At 45.8% G+C, this 26306-nt stretch overlaps 1 protein-coding gene across 1 annotated transcript in view; it reads left to right on the top strand.

Moving 5' to 3' along the window:
* Positions 1-26306, top strand: part of Cht7 (chitinase 7) — a 166224-nt gene that overhangs the window by 117999 nt on the left and 21919 nt on the right. The window contains exons 3-6 of the mRNA XM_077634734.1: positions 18445-18717; positions 23018-23196; positions 24122-24370; positions 24844-25029. Of these exons, the coding sequence (XP_077490860.1) occupies positions 18445-18717; positions 23018-23196; positions 24122-24370; positions 24844-25029 (887 nt within the window). The remainder of the gene's footprint in view (positions 1-18444; positions 18718-23017; positions 23197-24121; positions 24371-24843; positions 25030-26306) is intronic.

The following is a 26306-nucleotide window of genomic DNA, read 5'->3' as shown; positions in this document are numbered from 1 at the left end:
CATGATGTGTCACTCACACATCAGTTGTTGCCTACAATGCAGAGATGCAGTTTCTTTCGCGCTTTATACCAATAACTTAAAGCCTGCTGGTTTCTAGATGTATTGTATGGTTGCGCATGCGTAGGCGTGTTGGTTTATGCTACATGATGTGGTTTCAAACTTCAGTAAATTAGTTGTAAGCAGCGCTCGTACTCGTGTTTCTTTTTGTGGTCCTGTCCATTGCGCTGAATGCAATGAACCAGCGCTCTTTCCTGTCACTTCCTCGTTTCGCCCTCCGGCTTCTTCTTTAGCGCTGTTTTCACTATTGTCAGAATGGACCAACTAGCCGAGCAAAAAGTTCTGCTGGGTTGTCAGACTTCGGACTAGCCGCCGCGGTGGCATAGTGTTTACGGCGCTGCCGGCCCGAAAGACGCGAGTTCGATCCCAGCCGCAGTGGTCGAATTTCGATGGAGGCGATATTCTAGAGGCCCGTGTACTGTGCGATGTCATTGCACGTTAAAGAACCCCAGGTGGTCGAAATTTCCGGAGCCCTTCACTACGGCGTCCTTCATAGCCTGAGTCGCTTTGGGACGTTAAACCTCCATAAACCAAACCAAACCAAACCAGACTTCCGACTAGTTCAACATCATCTGCAAGTTAAAAATTCAAGCCCATTACGAGTGGGTTTTATTCACGCCAGGCAGCACTACACCGAGGCACAATGTGATGCGAATGTCGCACACGCTGACCAGTCATTGCAAGAAACCTGCGGGTTTCCAGGGTGACCAGTTGAGCGGTCAGGCAATACGAACGTGGTTGAGCGTTGAAGAGGCTCAGAGAGGGCGATGTAGTCGTGAAATTAGTTTTTATAATAGTTAGCCACTTACGTAAGACGGGTGCAAGGGAGAACACAGGAAGAAGTACTGCCCATCTGAGCATCCATAATGCCTGATGGCGAAGTTAAAGGCGGGACTTTTAGCTTGTAGTCACATTTGGAACTGACTTCATGCTGATCTTTTCCAAAATAGGCTGGAGATGAATAAAATTTTATGAGGGCTAAATGTTCGCTCTCTTTTTCTTATAGCCAGCACGGCGGCCGCATTTCTTACCCTCACATGACCAGAAATTCTGGACAAAAGGATTTTTGAGCGGCAAACCGTTTCGAAACGCAATTTTTTTATGTAACACAAGACTTCACTATAACAATCAATATATCCGCAGATCACCCGATTGCACTCTTGTAGTTTTTTCCTATTCATGTTTTTGCTTCAATAAAACGGAAAGTTGAGCTAGTTGGTACATACTGCTGAAATAACAGCGCTGAGACGTGGGACAAAGAAGGAACAAGACAAGACCGGCGCTGACTAACACCTGAAAGTTGATTAGAAACAAGCACGCAAAATATACTCCTTTGACAACCAGGAGCGCGTGCGCAACACCAAAAACCACAGTGATACATCAATCAGTTGAACCAAGATACATTAGTTCACAGTCATGAACTGTTAAAAAGGGTGTGCTCACGCACGAGTCAGTGTTTTTATGAATAAGAAACGCCTCACGGATTTGCCTTGGTAGTTTATCTTTTTGTTTGTACAGGATTCTAGTTTTATTAAAAATGGGAGTACATGATTTTTCAGAAGAATCAGGTTGGCTATTCCGTGGACAGTGCCTGTAATGCAAAGCTAGATTTGAGGACCGAGCCTCTTTCACAGATAAAGCATGACCTGAGGTTTGTTCCTTGTGCTGAAAAGGTTATGTATGACGCGCCGTTCACGTGCGGGAAGACCTGTATAGGTTAAACAGGAAAGTGCTTGAATACCCGCCTCCGAGACCACAACACTTCTTTGAAAGGGGCTCCGTCGACAAATATAGCTTTGCATTACAGGAACTGTCCCAGGGTTAAGCAACCTGATTCTTCTGGAAAATCATGTACCCCATGCTTAATAAAACTAGCATCCTGTTCAAACACAAAGATAAACTAACAAGGGAAATCAGGGAAGCGTTTAATAATCATAAAAGCACTGACTCGAGCGTGAGCACCCCCTCTGTAACAGTTCACGACTGTGAACTAATGTATCTTGGTTCAACTGATTGATGTATCTTTGTGGCTTTTGGTGTTGTGCACGCGCTCCTGGTTGTCAAAGGAGTATATTCTGCGTGTTTTTTTTTTCCAATAAAGTTTCAGCTGTTAGTCAGCGCCGGTGCTGTTGTCTTCTTCCTTCTTTGTCCCTCGTCTCAGCGCTGTTATTCCCAGCAGTATGTTTTTGCTATCGTCAAAAGCGTTCATTTGTTTTTTATGGCAGTCTTAGGTGTTCGTTCTGATCGCTGGAAACATTTGAAAAGAAATATTTTGTTAAGTATCAGAATAATAGACTATTAAAAATATTTCTGTAACGGTCACTTACAGCTTTTCGATTTTGAAGATTTTTGCCCGAGAAAGCTGGACTTAAATATGAATGTTTTCTCTACGCTTCAAGAAGCCCAGCCCTATTCCAAAACATTTAAGTCTTGTGAGACCATGGTTACAGTTTGGTTGCTGCAGGCATCGCAGCCTCGCACTTGCCAGAGTTACTTTTCTTCCCTGAGAAGTGACTGAAAGTAGGAAGAAGTGATACAAAGCGATGCTTTTGGACCTCAGTTCAGAGCGAAAAATGCCACGACAATTTTTTGCGGCACTTGAACTCCTGCCCTCCTGAGAATGCACACTCCTGGGAGTGCCTTACTGGACAACACGACGACATTTGGCCCGCTCCGAAGACCGGGCATTTTACAGGTCAAATACAGGTTTTGCTGAGACCCGCGTGGACCACATTACATTCGGGCAGTAGGTGAAAGCGGAAGTTTCCGACACGGCATTTTATGGCGTCGATGCCGTCTCGACTGAAGCGAGCTCCTCGTAGGGTTTCCGTTTTAAAAGGAGCCCATGCTTCGGGAACTGGCAAGTTTGAAGTTAAATATGTACATTCCCCAGTGTCGCCTCTGAGTGCCATTGATTGTTTCCTATATTTATTAGCAAAATACTCGCCAAAATGGTGTTCGAGCGATGAACAAATATTATTAGATAGTTGAGACGCTACGAGATACCCGTTAACTATTGCCTTTGCTACTGGAGCCTTTGACTACAGTCACTGTGATATCTGCTTTTTTTTGGGGCGTGTGCATGGTCAATAAATTTTAAAAAAATTAGAGCCTTTCTACATTAGATTTATTATTCCAATGCTAGTAGCTTATGCCTGGGTAAAATTGGGTGGTCTCTTAAAGCGGCGGCTTCATCCAGCCAGAGAGGTGTGAAGGCAGAGAGAGATTTCAGATTTCGGCAATTAAATTTACTTTATTCTGTGCAGGCTTTCTTAATCTAGGAAGAAGAGGGAAGATAATGCCAAAATTTACATGTTGAACGTGCTGCCTTCTAGAGGAACCGTACATATAGTGCGTCCAGGTAGAGTGTAAAAAGGTTCTCGTTTATACGTTGCGCGGGATTCTCTAGAATCCATGGGACTGAAAGAAATAGTAAACAAAATGCATAACTCTATCGAAGTTTTTGCAGAAGCCTAACTGGCTTCATTCATATGACTGAGTATGCCAAGTTCACGCTCGTGGTTTGTTTGCTAGAAGGAAAGGTTAGATGTCATGACATCGATTGGAGGTATATAGTAATGACAGGACGTTCTTCTTCTCTGAACTAGATCGGATGTTTGGTACAGGGTGTGATTTACGGCTGCCTAACCGCTTTTCACCTCATCATGAGAGGCAAAAGAGTTCGCGGCAAGCTAGCCGCCGCGGTGGCTGAGTGTTTATAGCGTTCGGCTGCTGGCCCGAAAGAAGCGGGTTCGATCCCGGCCGCGGCGGTAGAATTTCGATGGAGACGGAATTCTAGAGGCCCGTGTGCTGTGCGATGTCAGTGCACGTAAAAGAACCCCAGGTGGTAGAAATTTCCGTAGCCCTTCACTAGGGCGTCCCTCATAGCCTGAGTCGCTTTGGGACGTTAAACCCACATCAACCATCAACCAAGTTCGCGGCAAGCTCAGAAACCGTTGGAGGTCTAAAATACTTCACAGCCTTTCATTACTTCCCCCCATCCTGTCTTGCTGAACTCCTGCATCGAAATGCCAGCCGTCGAGGTTGGGTTTTGGATCTATATGCCTATTGCCGAAAATTTCGCTGCGACACGAGCGATAAAGCCGCTTACAAACAACTTTCCTACAGAGTAAACGATACAGTTTATGCCTGTCTTTGGCCGTAATAAAGACAAGCCTTCATAATGTCACCTGAGGGGCTGTGGGTTTAAAGCGCATCAAGCTGATCTTGCTCTTGTCGTTGGTGTGGCGTAATACAAGTTTAATCTTTGCTGAGCTCCTTTTCGCACAATGTAATCTTTGTTCCAGGTCGATAGTCAAACGGTTCCGTGGAACCATTTCCGAGACACAATAGGTGATATTAGGGACTGATAAAAGTGAGCCTTGCACTGCATACCGCTTCCAAGGAAGAACGATCCAGTGCACCCAGAACGTGACCTGTCCACTAGACGGCTATAGGCACACAAAAGTGTTATTATCTGATATTGCGCAGCTAGCGTCTAAGCCCGAAGTCTTTGCATCCGAGGGCACCTGGCTAAATAATTTTTTCGTACGGGGTCCGCAAAGTTCTTCGGTGCACCGTTTCACGTTGCACATTGTTACGAGCGTTTAAAGACGTCGGGAGGGTTTAGCGTGACCTACACACGTCAATTCCAGCGCCTCGGAAGCTTCTTAGCTTTGTCTTCGGTTGTTCAGGTGGAATGTACGACACGCAATGCTTAATCTCGCGGAAAATCTAGATCCAATAGCGTACTCTCCTGGCAATAGTGGACATCCTCGCGTTTCGCTCAATCCCTGTTGTAGCACAAACAGGCCGTGAGCTGATAGCTACGAAAACAAAACTACCTACCGAAAACTAAACGAATGACTGCGAAAAAGAGGTCACCGCATTGTAGACCGCGGTCTTTTCATTTCTTGTACAGTGCCTCGGTGCTGTCCCTCTGCTCTGGGTGCTTGGGAGGCAACGGTTTGGTCCTAGGCCCTTTTCCCAGCCATTTCACCCATTAGAAAAAAGGTGCACACTCGGCGGCATAGGATATCGCACCCAGCACATCCCAAATACGAGGCGGATGTTCTACCACGAAACCGAAGCGTTCCTATGTGTGTACCGTTTCGTTGTGGTATACAGAAATCTCCTATGTATGCTGGATCAAGTATCAACGCCTAAATATCCAGCGAACACTTAAGATTTACCTACGAAAAGAAACTGAACTTTGAGGTTGCGGCTTATTCATCCCAGCTCTCAATAATGTGCATGTTCTATAAAGTAGGCTGTTGGAACAATTGGTGAATCTGTGAAGGAAAACGTTCCGCAATACAAAAAAAACATGGGAGAAAAACACAGACGAGACGAATAAAAATACAGCTCTTTTCCTCCCCTATGTCATGCTTGTTTAGCGCAAAGGTTTCCTTGACATGCTCTATGCAAGTACGCTTTGCCTCATGAATGACGCGTATAGAGCCATCGAAACCACCTATCGTGAACTGAAGAACGACCTATGTAAAGACAATCACAGCAATGCCGGCCCCTAAAGCCAGCATTCCTTTTCCTCGTCTGCTCGTCGCGTGCTTGTCGTCTGTGGTCAGCGTCGCGCTGCAGTCCTCTCGTATGCGCAGCGTATAAGACGCGTCGAGGGCGTCTGCTCGCCGCCATCTTGTTACTTTCGTGCCTAGAAGACGTGCGGTCTGCTCCGTTTCCGTCGTGTGTGCGCCCCTGCCTGCTTTCTAGGCGGCGTGGGACGACGACGTTTCGGCTCGCCGACACTTCTTCTTTTTTGTCCCCCCCAAGAGGCGTGCCACTCTCGGCCGAAGAGTGGGGAAAGTGACGGCGACAGCGGTCGCGCGCTGGATGGGTGGTACCGCATAGGCAAGTCACGCGGGAAAGCAGGGTGCGAGCGTCCTGGCGCATACGAGACGTGGAGTGGGGCACGCCTGCTTGCTCGCCCGAGCCGTATCGACAAGAAGCAGCTCAGGCGAGCACGATGCATTGAAAAGAGAATTGAGGTCGACCGAGACACCGCACTTTGCTGAAACGTTGTTTTCGCGGACAGATTTAGCGGCGAGATCTTTAACTGCTTCTCAATGCTGTGTCGATCCGTTCACTTTTGAGAAGTCGGGCAGCGCACTAGGAAAGTTTAGGTGTGTTATCTCTCTGGCTTTATTTCTTTTTTTATGTGAGATGACTCACTGCTGCAAGTTGTTAGTTGTGAAATTTGTTCTTAGTCCGCGCTATTCTATGAATGTGCTGGGAATTTCATGGTAGCGATCAAATTGCTAGGGTGATCGACGGAGGGGTGGCGGGAGGAGAGGAGGCATGTCAATGCTTTTCTGTGTTTTCCAGCCAGACTATAAAACATCTCAATCGTGAAAACAAAGAAGACATGTTCGGTTTATTAGCAGGATGACTCAAAGCAGGTATTAACAACAAAAGCCATCCCCACAGAGAAAGAGCCTGTGATATTGGAACAAAAAGTCAGTGTTGCATGTTGTCGCACACTTTAAGAACCAACGAGGAATGGCACAAAACTGAAAAGTAACTGGAGCCTCTTGGAAGGTGAATACAGAATGATGATGATGATTATAGATTTTTATGGCGCAAGGGTATCTATGGCCAAAGAGCACCATGACACAAAGTATTTTTGGTGGCTCAAGGTGGGCTCAAAGACCCATTTTCCTAGCATTTCATCCTAAATAAGCCGAGCACCAGACCAGGGGAAAGCTTGTACCCGTTGTATCACCGGAGGGCAATGTAGGAGCGCCACAGAGAAAGGTTGATCTGTACTAAAACGTTTGCTATACAACCAATTTTTAAGGCAGAAAGCAGGCGTCCACATACCCGCATGTGTCATCTGGTACCCTACCTCGGACTGCTCACTGTCTTCGAAGCGATGACCGGAAAAGATGAAATGAAGCCCAGTTACTGGACAGGTGATGCTAAGTAGGTCTCTGAGCTGTCAGCCTCTATGCGTAGAGCAGGAGTGGCGTTCTTGAGAACCGACACACCCTCAATAATCACACGGGATTACACTATGTGAGACGAGGCGCACATACGAGGGGCGTTCTACATGTTTCGGCTCTGACCTCCTAGTGTTTTTATTTACTTTTGAAACTGGGGATGTTTCATTCAAATGATCATTTGGCATGCCCTCTTTTTCGAAACCATGCCATCTTTCAGTATGTTCAGCACCAGCAGCAATGCACTTCCTATACCAGCGCACTGATATCTGCTTGGCATCGCAGCAGAAACATTGGCTTCTGGCAGGGACGGCGCACCGTGTGCTGTCAGCGTTTCTCGCTGCTCGGTTCAACGGCAGAGCTCACAAGTGGTCTTTTCAATGGACGCGAAGGGCGTGCCCTTTGGCCCTTTTCTTGGTCGTACCAAAGATTAAAAAAATTAGAATTTTTAGAGAGAGCAAGTTCGCATCAAGAATCCTTTGCCCAGCTTCAAGTCAATTGAAGGTAAATAAAATGAGATAAGCGCTTCTGAAGGCCGTACCCTTCAGACGTTCCTTCAGCTTTGACACCCTTTGTCAGAAAGCTTAGAGCTCATAAGGGTTTGCTTCTGGACCACGCCATGTGGATCGGTTTTCATCCCCAGCGCTCGCAATCTTTTGAAGGAAATAGTAATACTGGTTTCTGCCCCATGCGAAGGTTACGACTTTCACGGATGCTACAAGGACCGTATTACACGGTTTAGATGCGAACCGGCCTAGGCTCAAAATTTTTTACAGTGGCTGTCCATTGTCACGGCTGCAAGGTGAAGTACGGTGATTGAGGTCGTCAAGAGTCGCTTGTTTTCCTCGCCGGCGATGTGTAGAGACTTGGGCACCGGTTGCAGAAGCTAATCGCCGTTGATAACGACAGCACCGAAGACTAGACAGATGTGCTGCAGCAAAAGAGGAATTTCATAATATCTGCTCCAGGGAAGCAGCACGCGATTTCCCGCTTTAATAAACAGAGTTCCAGTGCAAGGGGGAAAATTAATTGAACGCCATTCGCATATGCCAAGGGTGTCAGACCTATTTCGTCATACCAGCTCCAGCAAACAATTTTTGTCATCTGCGAGCCAGTAGCAGAAGGGTAAGAAGAGATAAAAGGCAGCGGGGCAAAGCCCCAAAAAACAAGGAAACTCTGAAGTGTTACATAAAATTGCAAATAAGTGAAAAGCCCCGACGAGTGGACCACTTGTGAGCAAAAAAAACTACTACGCTTTTTTTTTTGTTTTTCATTTCGTTTCTTTCGAATTCGTGCTTTATATGCGCTTCTCAAGAAGGGTTCTAATGACGTAAGACGGAGCTGGCTGAACGTCCACGGAAAGCAATCTTTGGACCCTGCGAGCTTGGAAGATTTCATCCTCTGTTATATAACATCACACTCAGATTCCTGGTAATACCTTTCCTTGAAACGAAATGCTACCTGACGCCTGTCAGATAGAATGCGTTCTTTCTTCCCTCCCAGTTCTCAAGCCACATAACGGGTTTTTCAGTGTAATCGTTCCTGCTGTACCATGATACTTCAGTGGCCCTTCATTGGCCCTTTAACATTAGTGAAACTATGAACCTCAAAGCAGGTATTATTAGCCATCACAAGCACAGCCTGGAATTGTAGCGCCTTAGCGGCAAGGTACGTGCATGTCCAGCATGGCTGTAGGTGCTAAATTAAGACCAGCTCGCTGTCTGGTTTTTTGGCAAAATGTTTGACAGCAATTAATAAGAGGAAAACTAGTAAAATGGCTACTGGATATGCTGTTGAAGACCGTAGGAGTTTGAGTTCGTAGTTTTTATGATCCATCATACGTACGAATTTCAACCTGTACCATCATACGAATTTCAACCTGAAGCATTGTGGCTTACAGAAATGAAAGCCTCAAATTTATTACATGATTTTAAAATTTTAACTTAACTCCGGTAAATTAACTCTTGTTGTCGAAGCGCACTTGTGTCTAGTGTTATTTCGTGTCTGTCCTCATTTTCCAACAAACAAAACAAAAAGCCTCTGGAGCTTTGGAGCAATCGCCACTTTTGGACGAGTATTTCTTTTTAGCTTCCTTTGGGCTTCTTTTCTTTGTGGCGTCCTTTGTGCGGCTTCAATATTCACAGAATTTCACACCAACTAGGCCCCATCGCATTCCTATTTCTTCTATTGGTTTCGCAACATCCTCCCTGCTCTCTACCTTTATTCTCCCGAATATGTCGCCTTTTCTATCCATTAATTGAGCATATTTGCCGCTTTATGTTTGTGTGAACTCACTGCAGTGCGCGGGGGGTCTTTTCGTCAGTTTTTGTGAAGCTGGGGGATAAGAGGTATGCGAAAATAGCTAATTACCAGTCCTCTGGCTGTGCATGGTATGGCTGGGAAGTATAGCCTCGGGTTTGCAACATGCATCTCCTTGGTCATTTCTTGCCAAGTTGGACGAGAAAAAAACAGAACACAAAAATGAAGACTCTGTCAATCGTCATGACCGACTGGCGGAAGCGGCCGGCGTGTCTGGGTTTTCTTCTAGGAAACAGGATTATCGCCGTCGAACAGCGGCGGAAGGCCGGAAGTTGTACCGCCACATTTCGCGGAGATGTGGAATGCCAGATATATCTTCCCGCGTAACTTGGGGCTGGGACGATGATACGAATCTGAAAGGGCTCTTTCTTGAATTACATCATGTCGCCTTTGGGTGGTGAACCTGTTTATCGTGACCCAGAAATGTCTGTACAGCGATACTTAGACCGTTTCAGCACAACGAAGATACAAAAAAAAAAAGCCGAATTACTTTGGGCGTCGATCAATGAGGTGAACGTAAGCTACTGTACAGGTTGCTAATGCTTCACAATTTGCCTTGACGTCCTAGCGAGGCTGTCCGAAATTTATGTCAGAGCGTTTTTCTGATTTGATCTCTAAAAAAAAAAAAACTGGCCCCTGACCACCATCACCAACACCAGATACGTTCAGTGTAAGACGAATTCTTCTCCCCATATATCCCTACAACCAACTAACTAGGCACTGGTGAAGAAGTACCGTGCCCTCCACGTGATTTTAGACGCAGCTGGTGCTACTTAGCGCTGCTGATACGCGTAGCATTCCAGAAAACTGGCGATAGGCCTAGGTGCCTAATATTGCAAGATTGCTTAACAAAGGCAATAATGCAGGACAGCGCAAAGGCAATGTTGTACTTCATTCTTGGTTCACTTTGCTGCTATATATTTATTTTATTTTGAAGATAATGACGAGCTTCCAGAAGCACCAACAAAGATTTGAGGAAGGGCATAGTTCCCAGCAGATTTCCTACCATTTTCTCTCTTCGGCCCAGATGTGGTCCCGACACATCAAGTAAAAGCTTCCCTGGCACTGCTCGGCAGATGTGTCACGGAATGATTTACAATGAGTCGTGGTTTGTGCCAGCCGCAACCAACGCATTCCAGCCGATTCCTTAATGTTATCAACTCGGCTTACTCTTCACTGTCTGATAGGCCATCATCAACCGATTTTTTGCATTTCACAGCCGCCGCGGTGGCGCAGTGGTTACGGCGCTCGGCTGCTGACCCGAAAGACGCGGGTTCGATCCCGGCCGCGGCGGTCGAATTTCGATGGAGGCGAAATTCTAGAGGCCCCTGTACTGTGCGATGTCAGTGCACGTTAAAGAACCCCAGGTGGTCGAAATTTCCGGAGCCCTCCACTACAGCGTTCCTCATAGCCTGAGTTGCTTTGGGACGTTAAGCCCCATAAACCAAACCAAAACAGCATTTCACGTCGCCCCACGATAATTTTATTGTCTTCATTCCAGGTACATGCCTTCACCTCATTATGACAACCGTGCTGCTTCAAATAAACTTGTACTAACCACGCTCAACTCCAGAATGCGGGTTGCTTCTAACGGGACTTTTTTTTTTCTTTCACTGAATCTGTTTCGTGTGACGCCGAAGTCACACCCATGTATCTGAGCGCTGACATTCCTCGCCAGCCATTAACACCTTTCGCCGCGATCCCCTGAGCGGAGCCAGATGAAACCGTCAATCACTCTCGTCTTTCAAACACCCACCCCACCAACGCCTCTCACTCTACCAGAAAGAGGCAGGCAGAAATCGCAATAGCCCTGAACGCACGTAGGAACAAGTACGCCAACCTCTTCCTCCAGGCGTCAACGTGCCGTCTCGCAATCAGCGAAAGCACCCTCCACATTCCTCAGGGACGTGTGTCAACATCCTGGGCGCACACAACACGTTAACAGGCGCCAGCGACAAAAGAGCGTGCGGCTGGCCCACAGCATCGCTCCTGGCCATTCAATGGGACAAAAGACCAACGCTTGCGTGTAAGCCGCCCGGGCGTTTCCACATCGTGCTGGCGTCGTCTTCGTACTGTCAGCTCTTCTACAGCAATCGAATAGAAAAGATCCAAGAAAGAAGACGAATATGAGAAACAAGAGGATAGATAGCAGCGCTTCCTCAGCTTATCCTTGATGCTGTACAGCGGCGGCCGGTCCCTTTCACTTAGCCTCCGGCAGCGCAAAGAAAGGAACACGATGCTCCCAATTAGCCAGGGGAGTGGGTGGTTGGCTGGACGTCGGAAGGCACCGGTCGGGGGGACGTTGTTGCGTGCGCGTCTCGATGACACGGTCCTTCACAGAAGCGTGACGTAGTTACGTCAGCGCAACGTGGGAGACGGATGAAAAGACGTGATGGCCCCGGGGGGCTTGGAAGGTTGGCTTTTGTCGTTGTCGTGCAGGAGAATGCCGTTGCCTTCTATGTCGGCAGTGCATTCAATGCCTCTCTCGTCTTGCACAGTGCCTCGCTACCACCTGAGGGTTAACAGCAGAAGACCCTCTCAGGGAAGGGGGGGAGCGAACGTGGCGAATAGTAAAACCAAACCCCCCGAGGGTGGCGGTGACGGCGGTGGCGTGCCGGGACCGGACTTGAAAAGACCGGCGGCGGGAAAAGATTGGCAGGCAACCCCGTTGAGCAAGATGTGGGTCTTTCGTCGGCGCCGTGGTAGCGCTAGGCCTAACCAAGCAATCCTCCTCCTTTCCCTCTTCATCAGCGGCAGGAACTGTGCGCTTCTCTAACTCTCCTACATGTCTTCTTTCTCTTGATCCTTGTCGGTGCGTTCGGCTGCTGCTTTCATTATCAGAGGGTTCGAAAGGGAATTCGTTTCCTTGCGGAGGCCTAACCACAGTGATGGTATGCGGTTCGCGCCAACGGTCACTTACCCGGCACGTGACCTCGCGTACGAGCTCCTGTATCAGAAGACTTCCACATCGTTCGATGTATGCATACACCAAGGCAGGACTCAACGCTGCACAGGCTGAATTCAGCTTTCCTTAACGGCACGCGCCGACGCTGAGGCAACAAAATATCGCATACGCAACGTTGGCTCCTCTGCATTCCACCTGTGCTTTCGGGCCGCCCGCGGCGAATCGTGCTCGCATCCTCGCCTGCCGGTTGCAGACCGCTTCGGCGTCTGCTTCACGAGTGTGGCAATGGAGACGACCGGCGGTGAATTAATTCGGCGTGTGCGGTACAGGTTGCTGCGACCTCAATGCAGACTACGCGTGGTCCGCGAGATTGCTTGCGTTTTTGTAATAGTCTTGCTCGCTGTGCGTTCATATTTGATTGCGACCGCTAAGATGGATATATTTATTGGGAAACGAGCCTATTCGCGCAGGTGGTCGTAGCGTCCAATGCGTATGTAACTGGGTAACGTATGTCCAGACGCACGATGGCGGATCATAACCCAGGCATGAGGGTCTATTTCCGTCTGCACCTGGAGTGATATCACAGGACGCCCTGGACTCTTTCACTGCTCATTGGAAAACATTTCTTCGTTCGCGACAAAGCATCGTGACAGACGTCTGCTTGTCGTGGGGCAATCTGGAGGCCAGCTCGATACAGGTCGCCGCGCATAAATTAACTACAAATCGAAGGACTGACCGCAGCAAGTGTCAACATCAGTGCTGATTACAGAAAATGGAATGCGTCCCGCTGTACCGTTGCCTCTGGCAGAAGTGACTCATCGCTAGGAATTCGTGAATTAATTCGCCCCAGACTCTTCGAGTCCTTCACTTGTTTTTACTAAAATGGTAAGGGCCGAATTAGATTAAATATAGGAGTTGGGGAAGGGCGCCTCTTAACAATCATTTAATACACCACCCGATGTCGACCGTGAATATCTTCAAGGCGTTAGTTTATATGACTTATCGGAATGTTATATTCAGCCTGAACATCTTAGCTAGTATTATGAAGTGGAAATGTGAAAGAACGATCGGGCTATATCTTAAGTGTGTGATTGTTGAAAGCAGTAACTTTCCTTATAAATTTCCAAAAGCCTTACCTTTAATATGCGTGACGCCGTTTTTTTAAATCTGCCTCACTTTACACACCCCTTCCGAAATAACGCGAATGGAATTTTGCAAACACGCGCATGTGAAGAACATTTACAGCGACAACAGAAGAAATTTATTTCTTCATACCAGCTCCTACATCAATTCTCTCTCTACAGGGCAAGAAAATGACAACACCTGTAGCGAAGTCGCCGTAAAGAAAGTACTTGATATGGAGCCCAGTTGCTAGCTAGTGACCAATCAGAGATAGGCGATCACAAATTAGACATTTTTAAATGATTCGACTCCTTATCCCTCACCGACATTGCTGTAGGTAACTTGTGAACACGACAGTCTTTGTCTGTAACAAAATACATTGATAGTGTCATCAAACCAAGTGAAAGTCCTTCGAACAACTAACCCCCTAATAACTGAACAGTCCAGCGAAAACTTCAGCCTAGAAAAGCATTTAAACACATAACAGTTCCTACCGTTTGCAAGGCATAGCTCGCGGCTATGGTTGTTTCTTTTCTATACAAGCCGCTTACTTGCACTCTAATTCGCGCAACGGCGTCAAAGGAACCGAACACCTTCTTAGTAGGCGAAGACAATGAGAGCCAAGAAGAGAATGGTTCAAGAGTGCGGCGCTTGTACACAGTCTGCGTTTAAGCTGGGCAGACAACCTTCAGCACTTTTTTCTCGCATGAATCGAATACGCGTTGGAAAATCCGCGGTAAGGGTGAAAGCAAACAACACTGTGTCCATCCTTCACACGGGTGCAAGGCCACCACTTCACAGGGAGGGGTTTCCATCGTGGCTTGACGATCAGCTGGATGAAAGGCCAGCCTGCTGGGAACCTCAAAGATACGTGTGTTTCTAAGACGACAAGTGTTTGCAGAAACACTCGTGTCTATTCTTTTTCTCTCAGCAACTACAAGCGCCGTCCTTGGCTCGCCCACAGGGCGTAATGTTTAAAAAGCTCACGGCGCACAATGTTGTGTTCATCTTAAAAGCGACAATTATTCAAATGTCTTAGGACGTCTAAGCGTAAAAGAGAAAAACTCTTTAAATTATGTCCTTCTTCGGGAAATAAAAAATATAAAAAGAAATACCTTTCGGTGTATTGTAGGGATGTACGATTAGTCGTTTTCAGACCACTGCGGTGAAAGGAAGATTTTCTTATCTATTTCACTTGAGAGGGCAATGAAGAGCCTTGTGGTGGCGCCCTCTACTTCTCCCCGATAGAACTGAGTGAAAATGCCCAAAAGGTGGTCTGTTATGCATAAAAGGTCCACCATCTATTAGGCACAGCCGCATAGCTACAATAAGGGCAATCTGGAAAAGATAGAAAAAATCCACAACACTAGACAATAGCAGTTTGAACAACAAACATCAAGGACACTTAAAAGCAGAGTGCACATCAGCAAGTAGGGAGGACAAAAAAGGACTTACAATTCGGGATAAGATTCTTAGAAAGTTTTCAAAGAAGCACTAGCAAATTTCTGTGAGGGCAAACAAGAGGCTTAAGTATGTTCTATGCGGGAAAATTCATTAAGGTTCCTATATAAAGCTGTGCAAGGGGATGTGTATATAAAATGCACAACTGCTTAAGGGATAGAGCGTCACGGGACGTTCAGCTCACGTGACTCTAAGGCGGGGAATACTTTTGTGGTGAATCTTGCTTCGCAGTCTTTTGCGTAAAAATATAGCAGAAGCGTTACTTAACCAGCGTATCTTGAAACCAGAAAGAAGAGTAGTAAGCACCTTGAAAATAAGAAAACCTTTCCCCTCTTTTGCCCTCTACTCTGTTAGTGGCCAGAGAAGAACGCTTTGGGAGCATACCTTTTGGATGCGGTCACGTGTCTGGCTGTCTGTGCTTCTCAACAAATATAGGAATCTTTCCACCTCAACAGCACATAGCGATTCAGTAGAGTGGTGAGCTGTGTGAGTCGGTACATGATTGCAGAAAGAAAACCAGCGCACAGAACAGTAACAGGAGTCGATAGTCCAGCGTCGTCCTGTTTTTGCTGTTCTGTGTCTCTTTCTTTTGCGCTGGCTTTCTTTCTGCAAGCACATAGAGAACACAGCCCTGTAATGAGGTAACTACTTATGCATAACGATCGCGTGGTACGCAACAAATCACGATAGAGTGTCGATGGAACAATAGGAGGACCTGTTCATAATCAGGAGTGTTGATTCTCCTGCAGTCACTGCATGTGAGGTAACGACTTCTGGCACAATAATTAAATGTCATTAATTTCTGCAAGTAATCACTGATTCCATATTCTCTTCACTGCCAATTCAGAAGCAAATGTATAACCTATCACCGTTCTGTGATAGCGATTGTTTGCGTCATTCTTTCCGTCCTTCCTTTTCCTTCTCCGCTATTATTCATCATGTATGCAAGGTATTTACACATCGTGTTTTAAACGTATGGAGCAACTGGTCAGTCTGTAAGGTCCCAGTAAAAGGTACATTAAAGTTGCGCGCTCTTGATGCGCACTCATGATTACGTTTTTTATATATTCTTAAGAGCTGCGAATTACTCAGAGTTTCTTACCTTCTTTCTTTCCTCAGTAATACACTTTGTTTGCCTACTTTGTCTTGAATACTTTCTGCTATGCATTTTTCCAGCCGCTGTTTTATTTACATACTTCGATCTCTCACATTTGCTGTATCCCCTCCTGAAGGACATCTCGAGTACGTTGCAAAATAAGAACATAAAAACATATTTTTTCAAGATGTCCCTTTATTTACTCATATCTGTTGACGAGGAAAAATATTTTTCTTTTATATGTGCTAGAAAAAATCGCATGAGTTTTTGCAGTGAGTAGGAAGCATAAAAAAGCGGAGAGGGAAACAGCCTATCGAGTATTCCCATAGAATCACAGGAGCCCGCTTGTTTCTGGGGAACGTGAGAGAAGGCACTTAATCAACAAGGGAGGAAAACAATAGAAAAAGCCCAGATATCTTTTTCTGCACTCTTAAAAAAGTTCATCCGAAAATGGCGCATACGGTAGACTACTACTTGCGAAATTAGGCGCTTGTTTAAAACAAAAATTGCGCACGCCAGAAAAGAGTGGCCCCGATCGAAACACCAGCTCGCACTGAAGACTTCAATATTACGAATTCGTAAAATAGAATGATCGATGTTAATTATTAAATAGAGCAGCTGTACTTGTTTTTATACCCTCAGTATTCAAAACCCTACTATTATTCACACGTGCTAAAAGGAAAAGGTGGTACTGCAGTGCAGAAGCCTCATCTAAGAACGCATTTACACGGCCTTAAGGAGCCTATATCTTCAGATGACTGCGTCTTACTTTTATTCAGGCCTATCTTTAAGGTGTTCCCTGCCAGCCTGGGTCTGCAGCGGCAAAATAAACTCGCAAGAGCAACTTCTTTGTTCAATACACATCATTATTTTCTATGACACCTCTCTAGACAAGAGTTGAGGAAAGGAATCGATGGCCACACGATCATTTGACGTGATCGCTTCGATGGATAGTCATCAAAGGTAATTCCGGTGCACGCATTGTGATTAAGTGGGGCCAACTTCATTGGGAAATAAACAGGTTAATACGAGGTAGTCATGACGACGGCGTTTATGGTTTCTCCAGCTCCCGCTATTGTCTTTCTGAACGCAGCTGTCTGGAAAAGAAAGGATGACCTTTGGTGTGTAGGCGGAACCGTATCCTGCGATCAAAGGCGCGATACCTGAAATCTTAATTAACAAAATAACTGTTATTCTGTTGATGTTGTCTAATCATCGCGGACTGTCTAGAGGTCAATGTTAGATTAGAGTTATTCGGCGAGGGCAGGGGCCATTATTGCGCACGCTCACTTATGATTGGAGAGCACAAGATTTCTTTTATACTGCCACGCTCCAATTGCAGGAACGTTGTTCATAGTAAAGACTGCAAACAAGCTTTTAAATAGGTAGAGAAAAAGGAGATCATGCGCTGTAGGTGCAGTCACAAATGTTTTTGCTTTGTTTGTGCAAATAAGCGTAAATAATTTGTTATCAGAACAGTGTCTTTTCTAAAAGTCAAAGCTCAATGCATTTATCCATACCTGTTTGTATCCTGTCTGCCAATTAATTAAGGTGGGTATGTCTGGCCAAGGATGCACTGCTTCTTGTGTTTGTTTTTCTTGTCAATCGGCTGTCTTGTTTAGCGCCGTGGGTGTGTGTTGTCATGTTTCACTGTTGGCACTCATGGAAAATTTTTGTCTATTTACTTTTTAGGCGTGCAAAACAAAAGCGCTAAATAATAATCGGGGGATGAGGAACAGAGATAAGAACAGTAAAAGAACAGTATGATATTAATAATGGGTGTCGAAAAAGTCAAATGTAACCGCGAGGCTAGGGGATTGCTCTCATCTTATATAGACGGCGGCCGTATATGTTTTCAACGCTCAAGGCAGTGGTCAGCGACACATGCTTGTTATGTAAACTGTTTGGTGTCATGTTTAAAAAGAACGCGGCCGACAATCGTGGAAATGATATCTACAGTTCCTATGTATTTATGTCCGCCACCAAGCTTCTTTTGCTCTGCCATAAATGTTTTGTGCCGGAACCCTCATCAACCATGTGACCTGCCTCTCAGGAGAATGCAAATTAACAGCTCTCCTTAGATATCGTTAGGAAAGAATGGACAGCCTGGCTTCCAAATTATTATCCTGCTGCACTGCTTCATGATTTCTGGAGAACAAGGGGCTATGATGAATAGCTTTAGTTTCATGTGGGACGGATTGGATTTTTGCACTTTTCTCAGATGGGAATTGATTCGCGAACTGCAAGCCGCTCGCCCAGAAAGCACTCAAACAAGGGCCCATTTTTGCGCACGTTAGTCATTTAGGTTTCAAGATAAAAACTATTGTCAGTAATAGAAACATCAACAGTGAAATTGCAGTTGTATATATTTTGTTAATGAACGCTAGCTGCAAAGTAAGAAAGCTTAGCGCCAAGAGCGCAGTAAAGAGTTAGCCATTGTAGAAGAATGATCATTTGTCTAAGGTTACACGGAAGAACGATCCTCTATTCACGTCCATTTGAATAAGCCTGAATTTCTCTTCTATTCGCAGGCCCCTCAGCGCCAAGCGGCGGAACAAACAAGAAGATTGTCTGCTACTTCACCAACTGGGCACAGTACCGCCAGGGCGACGGCAAGTTCTTGCCGGAGGACATTGACCCCACGCTGTGCACGCACATCATCTACGCCTTCGGCTGGATGAAGAAGCACAAGCTGTCCAGCTTCGACGCCTCCGACGACACCAAGAATGGCAAGAAGGGCCTCTACGAGCGTGTTATTGACCTCAAGAAGAAGAACCCCAATCTCAAGGTCCTCCTCGCTGTCGGTAAGTGCGCTCAGCAACCACCATTCTTCGAAGATATGTGTACCGGATGCTTAGGGGAAGAGCCAGCTTTTGGGTTCGCAAAGGGCGCCGGAAATTTGCGCTTACGAGTGGACACATTTTGCCTGCATAGGACCATCTGAGCCCTTGTTCGCATAGTCTCATAGAAGGCGAAATGTACAAGAAGACAGGGAGTGCTGCAAAAACCTGAAAAGGTGCGGCTAATCGGTGTGTTGTTGAGAGGGGCTGCCCGTGTGACAGCCGCTGTCAACCGTGCGCAGTAGCATTTCGTCCATTTGTTGCAAAGTGGAAGGCAAATAGAATCGGCATGCGATATGATGAAGTGCTGTAATAGGAAGTGGAATTAAGGCTACGAACTCAGAAAATCTTTGCAGGCATAGAGGACGAACATCGGAGCCTCGGTTTCTTAACATGCGCGAGTTACTCGCACGTTAAATATAAATAAGATCCTTCTTCTGTTGCTTTCCCTAGGGAAGCTTCTCCGCGTGGGGCAAAAATGATCCATGACGACCAGTCAGAGGAGAAAAACCGAGAGGACTCAGGGGGAGGAGCGGCAGGAAATGAAAATATTTTCATGGCAGGCCGCCGTGCCATGTTTAGCTTTCTCAAGCGATATGATGCTCACGGCGCGAACCAGGAGGGCCCCCCGATGACGTGGAAACACACGCGACGAAAAACGTCCTATCGGGGTGGCGTGATAACGTGCAGCTCGTTTTACTATACATAGCTCCGCACAAGGGCCTTCAGTTCAGCGCTGCCTTGCTTTATATGCACCTAGAAGAAGCAACCGCCTGAGCGCATTCTTCTTGGGGCGGCGGGAGCGGAATCTGGCACACAGGGAATCTCACGGATGGATCTCCGGAAAGGCCCTTCTTCTCGACTTCGCCGGTATAAGAGCGATTAGATATCAGCAAGGGCGTTGCTGAAAGGAATCCTCGGGAAGTTCTTAGCCACTTTACGAACGCAAAGTTTCCGAGGCCCGTCGGCCTCGAAAGGCAGCCGACTTTCTTTGCAATCGTACCGCGCTATCTTCGGCAGCCGAGGACAATATGCCTGCCAAACGCTGCCCGGATGCTTTTTGCTTTTATTCTTAGCCACGGAAACGCCGCCCTGCTTACATGTGGATCTGCCAGGATCCCAAGAACTAGCACGTACTGTTGTAAACAAAGAGCTGCTTAGTATACGAGAATCGCACTCCACTGTGCCGCTTGGGCCCATCTACAGCAGCACGCGTACGACTTGAACGCTCTCTGAAGCCTTCAAGGCTCTCAGGGACCAACGCAGCTCTGCTTAGTGCGCAGCAGGCCTACAGTGATGGCATTGTAGATTGCTCCATATAGAAGCGCCTTCGCCTTTCTTTGCAATGCTTTAAGAAGAAGAGGAAACTGCCAAAATGCCTTCTTCCCGAGATCATTATGCGCCGCTGTGCAGCGTGCGGTTTAAAGTCGCCATTGTATAATGTACCGAGAAGACTGCCTTTTGACTGGTAGTGCTTTGCCAGAAAGTAGTCTGGATTTAAGTGAAAGTACTGGGCACATATTGGCATGAAGACTGGCATTGAGTACATGAGACTTCAATGTCTGTCGTGTGACCAAGATTGAAGTCTTTCCTAGGAAGGTTTTCAATATTCCAGTGTAATTTATTTAGAGACCGGTAAAGAATTAATAACAATCCAGCACTCCGAATAGTGGAGGATTTTTGAAAATGTAATTGAGAAATCAGGCTACTTCGTAAACTTCGTTGGATGCAATTACCACTCAGATGACGTCGGTGGTTGGCGGGATTTGTGCCATTGTTTTGCAAGAATGGGATTGTACTGAAACAATATGAATCAGCAGGTAATGATTCGCAAGCCTGGCAAGATATCAGCGCGTATCAAGGTACCAGAGGAAAGAGCAGCGTCGTGTAGTAAATATGCCTTATCTGAACTTTATTTACGGTTCTTTAGAGTGCCAATATTTAATTATGCAGCCTTGCCCTAAAACCTCTGTATACTCGGCTAATCTACGTGTCTCGAGTTAAGTACGCAATAATAACCGCGTCCGCTTCGGCCGAGTGTATTTTCTATGTAAATAAAGACCACGTGCCAAAAAATGACACGACCTTCGCTGCGGACTAGTAGCGGAGGTTAAAGGTAAAATAAAATTGGGATGTGAAAGTGAGCGGTGAGTGTATGTTTGTGGCTGCCTTGGGAGAGCCGTCGATCTGATCCAGGAATTTGAAAGGTGATTTGAAGGTGATTTGAAATAATTAGTTTCTACATGTTTTGCATTCGGCTGAACAAGGAAAGCGACGTTGTAAACTTTGGCGCGGCTCTGGTTTCTGTGACTCTCTTGCCGAATGCTCTGGAAGGTCGAAAAGGTTGCCAAGCATGTGACACTCCTAGGTATTTGTGCCAAAGGATTTGCAGAGACTAGGCGAAAAGCAACGTAAACATCCCGTTTCCAACACTTCTTACAGTTTATAGTGGTCTCGAGAGTTTAGCAATGATAGCACAAGAATTTGTATTTGCGATTGGCGTGCTAGCTTCGGAAAGTAACTAATGCAGCCATTCTGTGGAGGTTCGTGTTTATAATTAGGCCAGAACGTGGCGTTGCTGAATTACCAACTACGGAAGGAAACTGCCGCTGCTTAATTAAATAGGAGAGTTTCTGTGGTGCACGAAACTCGATGAAATACAAGCTGGCAAAAAACCACACCTCCGAAGACATAGCGTCTGCGGAAAATAGGCAGTTAAAATGAACTAAATAAATAAATAAATTGGTTTTGAGAAAAGGATGTGATGCAGTAACTGTCCCACCTATTCTGGTGGACACCTTAACCACGCCTTAAACGAAGGGATAAAGGAGAGAGTTAAAATAAAAAGAAAGAAAAAGGAAGGAAAGAAAGGATGAAAAAAGAAGGAAGGAAGAAAGAGAAGAAGAAAGAAAGGAAAAAGGAAGGAAGGAAGAAAGGAAAAGAAAGGAAAATAAATAAATAAAGAAAGAAAGAAGGAAAGAAAGAAAGAAATAGGTGTCGTAGTGGATGTCTCCGAAATAATTTAGACCACCTGGGGGGTCCTTAACGTGCACTGACATCGCTTCCATCGAAACGCGGCCGCCGCGGTCAGGTTCGAACCCGGGTACTCCGGATCAGTAGACGAGCGCCTTAACCATTGAGCCAAAGACAGCGAATCCCCATAGGCTTCCCGATATGAACTTTGAAATGAACTTAGCTTTGTGCTCCGGAGGGCACGTTTTCTTGAGTGAGGCCGAAAGAAGAATAAATTTTGCCCATATTTATGGATTACGCTGTTTAATTTTAAAGAGGCTGCGTTTAAAGAGAACATGCTCTGATAAGTTAAGGAACCGCGAGAAGTGAAACACAGCTGTCGCTACCACCGGATATTTTCACGCGTTCAGTGCGGTGACGTGAAGATATATCTCTGCGTGCACAGAAAATAAAATTACGTTTTTCAAGCCCAAATATTAAGGTAGATTGGCACCGCTAGCCTTATACTAGAATAACAAATATTAAACAATAAATTAATGAAGCAAGAGCACGTGATATTCAAATTTGGTTTTCTTTTAAGAAAAGAATTTTCGTAATTTGTGCCACTAACTTTAGGACAAAGATTAAAATTTCGTTTGCAATTGCCATTACAATGCAGATGATTTATTTCATTTCAACATAGTAGCATAAACTACTCCAGCAGTTGCGTAATAAACAAAATATCACTTTTGTGATGTATTTGAATCAGTTAAGGGGATCATGGCTCCGCCAATGAGTTAATTTAAAGAATTGCGCGCACTTTCTCTTTTCGCTGCTGTAGTAGCTTTGTGTACCTTTGAAACAGCCACGATAAGAAAATGCAAACCGACGGTGGCACTGCACCAATGTTTTATCACTGTTAAAAAAAAGACAACATGTACGACTGTGTAAATAATTCGACTGTGCTCTCTACGGGTGCACCGTAGCATCGGACAGTGTAAGCAGAAAACGAGCATTTTTGCATGATAACAAATGGCGGCTGAAGAAAATGTATTTCGCATTAACGAGAACTCAACAGAAGGCAGCTGCAGCTTCCTCCCGATATTCACGTAGCAAGAAGACTTGCGCAAATTCTTAAGTTACTTAGTGCATGCAGTCTTACGGAATGTGCATATGCAGTTGTACGAAAAGTGTCAAGAAATTTCGCGTCACGTACCACAGTGCATATTGCGAAGAGGAGGAACTACAGCAATATAAATCACTGCTCTACACGTAAAGATGCAAATGTCTTTTCGTTTTTTTCATTCCTCAGGTGGCTGGTCGTTCGGCACTCAGCGATTCAAGGAGATGGCTTCCAACAGCTACAACCGACGCCTCTTCATCTTCAGCTCTCTGAACTTCCTGCGCAGGCGCAAGTTTGACGGTCTTGACCTCGACTGGGAGTTCCCGCGCGGAAATGAGGACAAGAAGAACTTTGTCGAACTAGTCAAGGTCTGTGGTGCGGGATCAAAAACACTAACTATCTAAGGGTGCGAAATCTTTCTACAGCACACACATCTGCGACCGACTGATGGATGGCTCGCTTATTTCTGCCAGATTCTTGACCTCATGTTACCACGGTGTTTACTTGTTATATTTTGCCGCACTGGCTCTTTTATTTTGAACGTTAAAATCAGAGACCTTCTCAGAGCTCTGCAGTTTCCCCTGCATATCCTACCTCCTAATGCGGATATTTCTCTAACAGCTTCTCTCACACATATCACAATCCCTTTATAGATCTCCCTATTTTCTTCAGGCATTGGTTTTGTCGATTATTTTGATTTTACTTCATCACACTGGCGTGGGGTCTCAAGCAGGCGTATCGTACCTAGTATTTTAACGTGCTGCTTGTTTCGCTGGTAATGAGCGGGTTAAGAGTCGTAAATAATGTTAGACGGGGAGAGAGGAAGGTGCGTGCGCTGAATGTTGATCCGGAAAAGTTCTGCAATATCAAATTTCAACACAGGCGGCACGGGAATACAGAAGGTCCGATCCGCGTTTCTATTCCAAGAGAAAGAGTAGGGAATTCAAGCGCTCGGTTCTTAGTTATCTATATTTGCGTGAAACTCCCAACGCCTCACAAGCTAATAGCTACGAATTATTACGGCGATGAGCATCCTCAAATATCCATGCACGATACCAATAATGCCTTTATTTCATACCATATATTGGGAATATTCGCCTCCGGACCATGCTTGGTCAAATCCGACTTCGATGCTGAAAGCCGCAGGTTGATACCGTTCGCTTGCTAGTTATGAGGCTCGGCGCCGCAGCTCCCAGCATACATGTGGCCACCACAGCTTTCCTTCAAAGAATATTCATAAATGTCCATCTATGCTTTGTACTCAATTATGCGACTTCGCCCCGCCTTACCCAGGAACTCCGCGAGGCGTTTGAGGCCGAGTCCAAGGAAAAGAAGCTGCCGCGACTGCTGCTCACCGCAGCCGTGTCTGCCGGGGCGGAGACCATCCGCGGGGGATACGACGTGCCCGCCGTTGCCGCATACGTCGACTTCCTGAACGTCATGTCGTACGATTTCCACGGAAAGTGGGAGAGCATGACTGGACACAACAGTCCACTCTACGCGCAGGCCAACGAGACCACGTGGAGGAAGCAGCTCTGCATGGTAAGTGTAAGCCAAATCAAGGGCAGTCGTGGTACTAACAGTGGCAGCAATGATAGTAGTATTATTTGCAGCCGTACCTGTGCTATTAGTAGTAGTATAAAGAAGTAGTAGAGGTAGCAGCTGTAGTAGTTATATAACATTTTTATTCACAAGATTACAGTTTTAGGTAGTCTGTATTGTAGAGCCCCTAGTGCAGAGCACACAAATGGCCATCTGGGCGGACTCCACGAGCCATTGCAATCCATCTACCGTCACAGCCGGTGTGTTGAAAATAATCCATTTTTTTTTCATTGTACAAATTCGACGATAGTTCGTTTCAAATACAGAAGGGGGGGTGAGGTGAGAACAACAGTGAGTTCTGTCCTCATGATACCCTGCCCCATCCTAGTTTGCTGATCTCAGCACGTGAACAGGAGAAGGCGTGCTCAATACTGTTGACGCTTTCATGACGTGAATTTTTCTTTTTGTTACAGGACTTCGGCGTGAAGACGTGGGAGCGTTTGGGTGCTCCAAAGGAGAAGATAGTCGTGGGTACCGGCACCTACGGTCGTACCTTCACTCTCGCCAATCCCAAGAAGAACGGCATGAACGCTCCTTCTTCGGGCGGAGGCGATGCTGGACAGTTCACTAAGGAGGCCGGCTTCCTCGCGTACTACGAGGTGGGCTCTTAATCTTGCTCGATGTTCTGTCTTTCGAACCACATATATCTTTCGGGACGTGCGCTTGACCATTGTCTCCTGAAAAGAGGCAATGCAAAATATATTCCTCAGGTGGTCAGAATTATTCCGGAGCCCTCCACTACGGCACCCCTTTCTTGCTTTCTTCTTTCACTCCCTCCTTTATACCTTCCCTTACGACGCGGTTCATGTGTCCAACAATATATGCGACAGATACTGCGCCATTTCCTTTCCCCCAAAACCAATTATTATTATTATTATTATTATTATTATTATTATTATTATTATTATTATTATTATTATTATTATTATTATTAAAATCATTTCAATGCTGGGAATGTTTAAAGAATGAAAAAGAAAAGGCCGCAAAAACACTTGGTTAGGTATATTTGGTCGCACACTAATGACCGGGATAGTCTCCGCTATATGTTTTTGTTTTAGTAGCTTTTCGGGTTGGCTCAGCAAATCAAAAGAATCCGCACCCTTCAAAGCAGCGCGTCGTCCGGACTGCACGTCGCTTTTGTCTCGCCTGTTAATTGGCATACCTGCAATCGATATCGATCTACTTTTCTATACCACCTTGCTTAGTTTCCGACTTTCTTCCTCTCGAGTGCTTCTGGCGTAGTGCAACCTGAAAATCGTTTTTTACTGAAAGTAGGTTTCTTCGCTTTGGGGTTGTTGCATCGTTTACAGTAGATATATATCGCCTCTAAAACTGACAATCAAGATGTGTGTTGATCTCTTGCGATCGCAGTAAATGGTTGTTAATGACAGGAGGAAATAACGCCGAGGAGCCCATCGTGTGTGACAGTGTTGGTCTAGTTGTCAATGATTGTCATGAGCAATTAATTACGTGATGTGAGGCCAGAGTTTCAAACAAATTAAGAGGTTGCACTATTTAAATTGGGCTGTGAGACAATTCCATTTGAAATTGAATGAAAAAGCAAGGTATTAGTGGAAGTGAGGCAAACATAATGCATTTATTATTCTACTGATCTTTAGTTACTTATGTACCATGGTTCGTTGTGGTAAATGCATATGTACTTAGGGTTTACTGCATCAAAGCTTCACAAAATATGACAGAAGCCGTACTGGGGCACTCGAGAAAAATTTCTACCCCTTGGGGTCCTGTGCCATGCACCGACAACGAAACACACTATTGCATCCTTTGCGTTTCGCCTTGATTGAAATGTGGCCGCGATGGCCGGGCTTTTATCTGAGGACCTTGGGATCAGCAGCTGAGTGCTTTAGGACAAAAG

The sequence above is a fragment of the Amblyomma americanum genome, chromosome 8 (genome assembly GCF_052857255.1).
Source record: "Amblyomma americanum isolate KBUSLIRL-KWMA chromosome 8, ASM5285725v1, whole genome shotgun sequence".
Classification (NCBI taxonomy): Eukaryota; Metazoa; Arthropoda; class Arachnida; order Ixodida; family Ixodidae; genus Amblyomma; species Amblyomma americanum.
The sequence above is the reverse complement of the archived record's forward strand: the minus strand, read 5'-3'. Positions and strand labels throughout refer to the sequence as shown.